This window comes from Mustelus asterias, unplaced genomic scaffold (assembly GCF_964213995.1).
Source record: "Mustelus asterias unplaced genomic scaffold, sMusAst1.hap1.1 HAP1_SCAFFOLD_1944, whole genome shotgun sequence".
Classification (NCBI taxonomy): domain Eukaryota; kingdom Metazoa; phylum Chordata; class Chondrichthyes; order Carcharhiniformes; family Triakidae; genus Mustelus; species Mustelus asterias.
The window spans coordinates 10,001-20,000 of NW_027591889.1; the positions used below are offsets into that span (position 1 = coordinate 10,001).

The 10,000-nt window shown below is 56.1% G+C and overlaps 1 protein-coding gene across 1 annotated transcript in view; it reads right to left on the reverse strand.

Moving 5' to 3' along the window:
- The window catches only part of LOC144489032 (integrin alpha-D-like), a gene marked incomplete at its 3' end in the record, with an annotated part of 65,068 nt that overhangs the window by 9,993 nt on the left and 45,075 nt on the right, over positions 1-10,000 (reverse strand). Inside the window, exons 10-11 of the mRNA XM_078206986.1 lie at positions 9,607-9,683; positions 5,485-5,614 (exon numbers count right to left, since the gene is read on the reverse strand). Of these exons, the coding sequence (XP_078063112.1) occupies positions 5,485-5,614; positions 9,607-9,683 (207 nt within the window). The remainder of the gene's footprint in view (positions 1-5,484; positions 5,615-9,606; positions 9,684-10,000) is intronic.

The window sequence follows — 10,000 nt, forward strand, 5'->3', positions numbered from 1 at the left end:
TAGGGGCTGGAGGAGTTACATAGATAGGGAGGGGTGTAGGGGCTGGAGGAGGTTACAGAGATAGGGAGGGGTGTAGGGGCTGGAGGGGGTTACAGAGATAGGGAGGGGTGTAGGGGCTGGAGGAGGTTACAGAGATAGGGAGGGGTGTAGGGGGCTGGAGGGGGTTACAGAGATAGGGAGGGGTGTAGGGGCTGGAGGAGGTTACAGAGATAGGGAGGGGTGTAGGGGCTGGAGGAGGTTACAGAGATAGGGAGGGGTGTAGGGGCTGGAGGAGGTTACAGAGATAGGGAGGGGGTGTAGGGGCTGGAGGAGGGTACAGAGATAGGGAGGGGGTGTAGGGGCTGGAGGAGGTTACAGAGATAGGGAGGGGTGTAGGGGGCTGGAGGGGGTTACAGAGATAGGGAGGGGTGTAGGGGCTGGAGGAGGTTACAGAGATAGGGAGGGGTGTAGGGGCTGGAGGAGGTTACAGAGATAGGGAGGGGTGTAGGGGGCTGGAGGGGGTTACAGAGATAGGGAGGGGTGTAGGGGCTGGAGGAGGTTACAGAGATAGGGAGGGGGTGTAGGGGCTGGAGGAGGTTACAGAGATAGGGAGGGGTGTAGGGGCTGGAGGAGGTTACAGAGATAGGGAGGGGTGTAGGGGCTGGAGGAGGTTACAGAGATAGGGAGGGGTGTAGGGGCTGGAGGAGGTTACAGAGATAGGGAGGGGTGGAGGGAGGAGGTTACAGAGATAGGGAGGGGTGTATAGGGACTGGAGGAGGTTACAGAGATAGGGAGGGGTGTAGGGGCTGGAGGAGGTTACAGAGATAGGGAGGGGTGTAGGGGCTGGAGGAGGGTACAGAGATAGGGAGGGGGTGTAGGGGCTGGAGGAGGTTACAGAGATAGGGAGGGGTGTAGAGGCTGGAGGAGGTTACAGAGATAGGGAGGTGTGTAGGGGGCTGGAGGAGGGTACAGAGATAGGGAGGGGGTGTAGGGGCTGGAGGAGATTACAGAGATAGGGAGGAGTGTAGGGTCTGGAGGAGGTTACAGAGATAGGGAGGGGTGTAGGGGACTGGAGGAGGTTACAGAGATAGGGAGGGGTGTAGGGGACTGGAGGAGGTTACAGAGATAGGGAGGGGGTGTAGGGGGCTGGAGGAGGTTACAGAGATAGGGAGGGTTTGTAGGGGGCTGGAGGTGGTTACAGAGATAGGGAGGGGTTGTCGGGGCTGGAGGAGGGTACAGAGATAGGGAGGGGTGTAGGGGCTGGAGGAGGTTACAGAGATAGGGAGGGGGTTTAGGGACTGGAGGGGGTTACAGAGATAGGGAGGGGGTGTAGGGGGCTGGAGGAGGTTACAGAGATAGGGAGGGGTGTAGGGGCTGGAGGAGTTTACACAGATAGGGAAGGAGTGTAGGAGTGGGAGAGGGTTACAGAGATAGGGATGGGTGTAGGGGGCTGGAGGAGTTTACAGAGAGAGGGAGGGGATGTAGGGGGCTGGAGGAGGTTACAGAGATAGGGAGGGGGTGTAGGGACTGGTGGAGGTTACAGAGATAGGGAGGGGTGTAGGGACTGGTGGAGGTTACAGAGATAGGGAGGGGTGTAGGGGCTGGAGAAGGTTACAGAGATAGGGAGGGGTGTAGGGGCTGGAGGAGGTTACAGAGATAGGGAGGGGTGTAGGGGGCTGGAGGAGGTTACAGAGATAGGGAGGGGGTGTAGGGGCTGGAGGAGGTTACAGAGATAGGGAGGGGGTGTAGGGGCTGGAGGAGGTTACAGAGATAGGGAGGGGTGTAGGGGGCTGGAGGAGGTTACAGAGATAGGGAGGGGTGTAGGGGGCTGGAGGAGGTTACAGAGATAGGGAGGGGGTGTAGGGGGCTGGAGGAGGTTACAGAGATAGGGAGGGGTGTAGGGGGCTGGAGGAGGTTACAGAGATAGGGAGGGGTGTATGGGCTGGAGGAGGTTACAGAGATAGGGAGGGGGTGTAGGGGCTGGAGGTGGTTACAGAGATAGGGAGGGGTGTAGGGGGCTGGAGGAGGTTACAGAGATAGGGAGGGGTGTAGGGGCTGGAGGCAGTTACAGAGATAGGGAGGGGGTGTAGGGGCTGGAGGAGGTTACAGAGATAGGGAGGGGTGTAGGGGGCTGGAGGAGGTTACAGAGATAGGGAGGGGTGTAGGGGCTGGAGGGGATTACAGAGATAGGGAGGGGTGTAGGGGCTGGAGGAGGTAACAGAGATAGGGAGGGGTGTAGGGGCTGGAGGAGGTTACAGAAATAGGGAGGGGGTGTAGGGGCTGGAGGAGGTTACAGAGATAGGGAGGGGCTGTAGGGGGCTGGAGGAGGTTACCGAGATAGGGAGGGGGTGTAGGGGCTGGAGGAGGTTACAGAGATAGGGAGGGATGTAGGGGCTGGAGGAGATTACAGAGATAGGGAGGAGTGTAGGGTCTGGAGGAGGTTACAGAGATAGGGAGGGGTGTAGGGGCTGGAGGATGTTACAGAGATAGGGAGGGATGTAGGGGCTGGAGGAGGTTACAGAGATAGGGAGGAGTGTAGGGTCTGGAGGAGGTTACAGAGATAGGGAGGGAGCGTAGGGGCTGGAGGAGGTTACAGAGATAGGGAGGGGTGTAGGGGCTGGAGGAGGTTATAGAGATAGGGAGGGGAGTAGGGGCTGGAGGATGTTACAGAGATAGGGAGGGATGTAGGGGCTGGAGGAGATTACAGAGATAGGGAGGAGTGTAGGGTCTGGAGGAGGTTACAGAGATAGGGAGGGAGCGTAGGGGCTGGAGGAGGTTACAGAGATAGGGAGGGGTGTAGGGGGCTGGAGGAGGTTACAGAGATAGGGAGGGGAGTAGGGGGCTGGAGGAGTTTACAGAGATAGGGAGGGGGTGTAGGGGCAGGAGGAGGTTACAGCGATAGGGAGGGGTGTAGGGGGCTGGAGGAGGTTACAGAGATAGGGAGGGGGTGTAGGGGCTGGAGGAGGTTACAGCGATAGGGAGGGGTGTAGGGGGCTGGAGGAGGTTACAGAGATAGGGAGGGGTGTAGGGGGCTGGAGGAGGTTACAGAGATAGGGAGGGGTGTAGGGGGCTGGAGGAGGTTACAGAAATAGGGAGGGGGTGTAGGGGCTGGAGGAGGTTACAGAGATAGGGAGGGGGTGTAGGGGCTGGAGGAGGTTACAGAGATAGGGAGGGGGTGTAGGGGCTGTAGGAGGTTACAGAGATAGGGAGGGGGTGTAGGGGCTGGAGGAGGTTACAGCGATAGGGAGGGGGTGAAGGGGAGCTGGAGGAGGTTACAGAGATAGGGAGGGGTGTAGGGGCTGGAGGAGGTTACAGAGATAGGGAGGGGGTGTAGGGGGGCTGGAGGAGGTTACAGAGATAGGGAGGGGGTGTAGGGGCTGGAGGAGGTTACAGAGATAGGGAGGGGTGTAGGGGCTGGAGGAGGTTACAGAGATCGGGAGGGGGTGTAGGGGCTGGAGGAGGTTACAGAGATAGGGAGGGGTGTAGGGGCTGGAGGAGGTTACAGAGATAGGGAGGGGTGTAGGGGCTGGAGGAGGTTACAGAGATAGGGAGGGGGTGTAGGGGCTGGAGGAGGTTACAGAGATAGGGAGGGGGTGTAGGGGCTGGAGGAGGTTACAGAGATAGGGAGGGGGTGTAGGGGCTGGAGGAGGTTACAGAGATAGGGAGGGGGTGTTGGGGCTGGAGGAGGTTACAGAGATAGGGAGGGGAGTAGGGGCTGGAGGATGTTACAGAGATAGGGAGGGATGTAGGGGCTGGAGGAGATTACAGAGATAGGGAGGAGTGTAGGGTCTGGAGGAGGTTACAGAGATAGGGAGGGAGCGTAGGGGCTGGAGGAGGTTACAGAGATAGGGAGGGGTGTAGGGGGCTGGAGGAGGTTACAGAGATAGGGAGGGGAGTAGGGGGCTGGAGGAGGTTACAGATATACGGAGGGGGTGTAGGGGCTGGAGGAGGTTACAGAGATAGGGAGGAGTGAAGGGGGCTGGAGGAGGTTACAGAGATAGTGAGAGGCTGTAGGAGCTGGAGGAGGTTACAGAGATAGGGAGGGGCTGTCGGAGCTGGAGGAGGTTACAGAGATAGGGAGGGGGTGTAGGGGGCTGGAGGAGGTTACAGAGATAGGGAGGGGTGTCGGGGCTGGAGGATGTTACAGAGATAGGGAGGGGTGTAGGGGCTGGAGGGGGTTACAGAGATTGGGAGGGGTGTAGGGGCTGGAGGAGGTTACAGAGATAGGGAGGGGGTGTAGGGGCTGGAGGAGGTTACAGAGATAGGGAGGGGTGTAGGGGCTGGAGGAGTTTACAGAGATAGGGAGGGGTGTCGGGGCTGGAGGAGGTTACAGAGATAGGGAGGGGGTGTAGGGGCTGGGGGAGGTTACAGACATAGGGAGGGGTGTAGGGGGCTGGAGGCGGTTACAGAGATAGGGAGGGGTGTAGGGGCTGGAGGAGGTTACAGAGATAGGGAGGTGTAGAGTTAGATAGGGGGTGGAGGGGCTGGAGGAGGGTTACAGAGATAGGGAGGGGGTGTAGGGACTGGAGGCGGTTACAGAGATAGGGAGGGGTGTAGGGGCTGGAGGAGGTTACAGAGATAGGGAGGGGTGTAGGGGCTGGAGGAGGTTACAGATATAGGGAGGGGGGGTAGGGGCTGGAGGAGGTGACAGAGATAGGGAGGGGGTGTAGGGGCTGGAGGAGGTTACAGAGATAGGGAGGGGGTGTAGGGGGCTGGAGGAGGTTACAGAGATAGGGAGGGGTGTCGGGGCTGGAGGAGGTTACAGAGATAGGGAGGGGTGTCGGGGCTGGAGGAGGTTACAGAGATAGGGAGGGGTGTCGGGGCTGGAGGAGGTTACAGAGATAGGGAGGGGTGTCGGGGCTGGAGGAGGTTACAGAGATAGGGAGGGGTGTAGGGGGCTGGAGGAAGTTACAGAGATAGAGAGGGGTGTCGGGGCTGGAGGAGGTTACAGAGATAGGGAGGGGTGTCGGGGCTGGAGGAGGTTACAGAGATAGTGAGGGGTGTCGGGGCTGGAGGAGGTTACAGAGATAGTGAGGGGTGTCGGGGCTGGAGGAGGTTACAGAGATAGGGAGGGGTGTCGGGGCTGGAGGAGCTTACAGAGATAGGGAGGGGTGTCGGGGCTGGAGGAGGTTACAGAGATAGGGAGGGGTGTCGGGGCTGGAGGAGGTTACAGAGTTAGATAGGGGGTGTAGGGCCATCGTTCCCGTCGGTTGTGGCGGGGGGCGGTGCGGGGTCGGGGGGTGGGGTGAGTGGTTGGGTGGCGATGGAATCTCTTCCTGAGGTGAAAGGTGAGAGGGGACTGGCCACTCCTCGGGTGATTGGCCTTCTGGGGGTCCTGGGCCGTGGGGGTGGTAGCCATTCCCACAGTGCCGTTGGAACCCGTTCTGGCCATTGATGGGGTTCAGGGGTTATACCCTCCTCCCAACCTCAGGTCTGTAAGGACATTGTACCGCGGGGACCAACTCGCCCAAGGTGTAGGGGGAACGACCCCCTGTGAACCCTCACCCAGGTAGGCGTTCTTCACATCTGCGTTCGCCGTTGCCGTCAAGTTGATAAACTTCCTGACCCCTGACCTGTGTTCGACCAGTCCTCCTGACCAATCGTATGCTCCGACTGCTCCCAGCACCAATCGTTCCTTCAGCACCAATGGAAAACACAGAGTCAACAAGTGGAGGTTCGCGGACCAAGAACAAAGAATATTACAGCACAGGAACAGGCCCTTCGGCCCTCCTGCACCGACCATGCTGCCCCCGACTGAACTGAAACCCCCTCCCCTTCCGGGGACCGTATCCCTCTATTCCCATCCTATTCATGTATTTGTCAAGACGCCCCTTAAAAGTCACTCCCGTATCCGCTTCCACTCCCTCCCCTGGCAACGAGTTCCAGGCACCCACCACCCTCTGTGTAAAAAATCTGCCTCGTACATCCCCTTTAAACCTTGCCCCTCGCACCTTAAACCTGTGCCCCCCTAGTAATTCACTCTTCCACCCTGGGGAAAAAGCTTCTGATTATCCACTCTGTCCCTCATAATCTTGTAGACTTCTATCAGGTCCCCCCTCAACCTCCGTCGTTCCAGTGAGAACAAACCAAGTTTCTCCAACCTCTCCTCATAGCTAATGCCCTCCAGACCAGGCAACATCCTGGTGAATCTTTTCTGTACCCTCTCCAAAGCCTCCACATCCTTCTGGGAGTGTGGCGACCAGAATTGAACACTATATTCCAAGTGCGGCCTAACTAAGGTTCTATAAAGCTGCAACGTGACTTGCCAATTTTTAAACTCAATGCCCCGGCCGATGAAGGCAAGCGTGCCGTATGCCTTCTTGACTACCTTCTCCACCTGCGTTGCCTCTTTCAGTGACCTGTGTATCTGTACACCCAGATCCCTCTGCCTATCAATACTCTTAAGGGTTCTGCCATTTACTGTATATTTCCTATCTGTCTTCGACCTTCCATAATGCATCAGCTCATTAAACTCCATCTGCCACCTCTCCGCCCAAGTCTCCAACTGATCTATGTCGGGAGGAGAGAGGAAGGGGACGGCGGAATGTATGATCTTTTGGAGAGATTAACCGGGGACCCAATCTGCGTAAACCTCCCCTCATGAGACCAAACTCACCCCCAGGAATCAACCCAGTGGACCGAGAGAGAGACAGAGAGAGAGACAGAGAGAGAGAGAGAGAGACAGAGAGACAGAGAGAGACAGAGAGACACAGAGAGACTGAGAGAGAGAGAGAGAGAGACAGAGAGAGAGAGAGAGACAGAGAGAGAGAGAGAGAGACAGAGAGAGAGAGAGAGACACACAGAGAGACTGAGAGAGAGAGAGAGACAGAGAGAGAGAGAGAGAGAGACAGAGAGAGAGAGAGAGAGACAGAGAGAGAGACAGAGAGACACAGAGAGACTGAGAGAGAGAGAGAGACAGAGAGAGACAGAGCGAGAGAGAGATAGAGCGAGGGAGAGAGAGGGAGGAAGGGAGAGAGAGAGACAGAGAGAGAGACAGAGAGAGAGAGACAGAGAGAGAGAGAGCGAGTGAGGGAGAGAGAGGGAGGGAGGGAGAGAGAGACAGAGAGAGAGAGACAGAGGCAGAAACAGAGACTGAGAGAGTAAGAAACAGAGAGGGAGATGGTCAGAGAGAAAGAGACAGAGAGAGAGAGGAGGGAAAGACAGACAGAAAGAGAAAGGTACATAGAGACAGAGAGGGAGAGAGAGAGATGGAGAGAAAGAGAGAGAGAGATAGAGAGCGAGAGAGACAGAGAGAGATACAGAGATACAGAGAGAGAGAGAGACAGAGACAGAGACAGAGAGAGAGACAGAGAGAGAGAGAGACAGAGAGAGACAGAGAGAGAGAGACAGAGAGAGAGACAGAGAGACAGAGACAGACAGAGAGAGACAGAGACAGAGAGAGTTAGAGACAGAGACAGAGAGAGACAGAGAAAGAGACAGAGAGAGAGACAGAGACAGAGAGAGAGACAGAGACAGAGAGAGTTAGAGACAGAGACAGAGAGAGACAGAGAAGAGAGACAGAGAGTGGGAGACAGAGAGAGAGAGACAGAGAGAGAGACAGAGAGAGAGAGACAGAGACAGAGACAGAGAGAGAGAGAGAGAGACAGACAGATAGAGAGACAGAGACAGAGACAGAGAGAGAGAGAGGGAGAGAGAAAGAGTGTGACAAAACTGTGCCCAGTTTTGTTCTCGATATCCCAGGAAGTATATTTTAATATTGCAGGCGGTACAGAGCAGGTTGACGGGACTGCTCTCTGTGACGAGGGGGTTCGATCCTGGAACAAGAGTCTGTGTGAATTCACAAAGAGACCTTGGAGTCCTGGTGCATCAGTCGCTGAGAGTAAGCGCGCAGGAACAGCGGGCAGTGAAGAGGGAAATGGTGTGTAGGCCTTCAGAGCGAGAGGATTGGAGTTTAGGGATAGGGAGGTTTTGCTGGCCCCGAACTTCTCCCCTTCCTCTGCCTTTTCTGCTCCTGAGGGTCCCAACGAGAGCGTCACCAGCCCCTCGACACAGCTGGAACCCTCCAGCCCAGGTAACATCCTGGTGAATCTCCTCGGCACCTCGTCCAGTGCGACCACCCCCTTCCTATAACCTGACGACCAGAACTGCGCAGGGCGCTCCAGCTCCCATTGTAACCCCCCCCCCCCTTCTCTCAGTTTAAATGCCTTGGCTAATAAAGCGAATCTGGCCCAGTCCAATCGGAGTTGAAGACGACCTTTGTCGTGGTTCATGAGCTGCCAAGTCCAATGGCTGCCGCCCTCCCGCCCCCTGACCTCCGACCTCTCACCCCTTTCCGGATGTATCACAGCTTGGTTGCTTCAAGCTTTTAGGTGTCCAGATCACCAACAACCTGTCCTGGTCCCCCCACGCCGACACGATAGTTAAGAAAGCCCCACCAACGCCTCTACTTTCTCAGGAGCCTAAGGAAATTTGACACGTCAGCTACGACTCCCACCAACTTTTACAGATGCCCCATAGAAAAACATCCTTTCCAGATGTATCAAAGAACAATACAGCACAGGAACAAGCCCTTCGGCCCTCAAGCCCGTGCCGCTCCCTGGTCCAAACTAGACCATTCTTTTGTATCCTCCATTCCCACTCCGTTCATGTGGCTATCTCGATGAGTCTTAAACGTTCCCAGTGTGTCCGCCTCCACCACCTTGCCCGGCAGCGCATTCCAGGCCCCCACCCCCCTCTGTGTAAAATACGTCCTTCTGATATCCGTGTTAAACCTCCCCCCCCTTCACCTTGAACCTATGACCCCTCGTGAACGTCACCACCGACCTGGGGAAAAGCTTCCCACCGTTCACCCTATCTATGCCTTTCATAATTTTATACACCTCTATTAGGTCACCCCTCATCCTCCCGTCTTCCAGAGAGAACAACCCAGTTTACCCAATCTCTCCTCATAACTAAGCCCTTCCATACCAGGCAACATCCTGGTAAACTTCCTCTGCGCTCTCTCTAAAGCCTCCACGTCCTTCTGGTAGTGTGGCGACCAGAACTGGACGCAGTATTCCAAATGCGGCCGAACCAACGTTCTATACATCTGCAACATCAGACCCCAACGTTTATACTCTATGCCCCGTCCTATAATGCGTCCTATAAGTATCACAGCTTGCTCTGGGGCTCCTGCTCTGCCCAAGACCACAAGGAACTACAAAAGGTCGTGAATGTAGCCCAATCCCATCACGCAAACCAGCCTCCCATCCATTGACTCCGTCTACACTTCCCGCTGCCTCGGGGGAAAAGCAGCCGGCATAATCAAGGACCCCCCCCCACGCACCCCGGACATTCTCTCTTCCACCTTCTTCCATCGGGAAAAAGATACTAAAGTCTGAGGTCACGTACCGACCGACTCAAGAACAGCTTCTTCCCTGCTGCCGTCAGACTTTTGAATGGACCTACCTCGCGTTAAGTTGATCTTTCTCTACACCCCTAGCTGTGACTGTAACACTACATTCTGCACCCTCTCCTTTCCTTCTCCCCTCTGTACTCTATGAACGGTATGCTTTGTCTGTATAGCGCGCAAGAAACAATACTTTTCACTGTATCCCAATACATGTCACAATAATAAATTGAGAGAGAGAGAGAGAGATTGCTGGGTTTTGACCCAGTATTACTCACATGAACAATCGCTGAACTAAATCCTTCCTGAGCCATCTCTAATTGGAAGGAACTGAGGGCCCCAGAGCCCCCAGTACCTAGGATAGACAGATATGGGAGTTATTATCGAAATGAGGCAGAGAAGGAAATAAAGGTACTTAGTACGTCCGTGACTTAGAATTCACCCCCTGGGAGAGTCTATTAATTGTTCAGGAACTTACGCCAGTGGAGCCACCATCTGAAACACAGTGGCCATTCTGAGCACAGCAAGATTACACAGCACCGACCCTCCCACAGTGCGGCGCTCCCTCAGCACGGACCCTCCCACAGTGCGGCGCTCCCTCAGCACCGACCCTCCCACAGTGCGGCGCTCCCTCAGCACTGACCCTCCCACAGTGCGGCGCTCCCTCAGCAC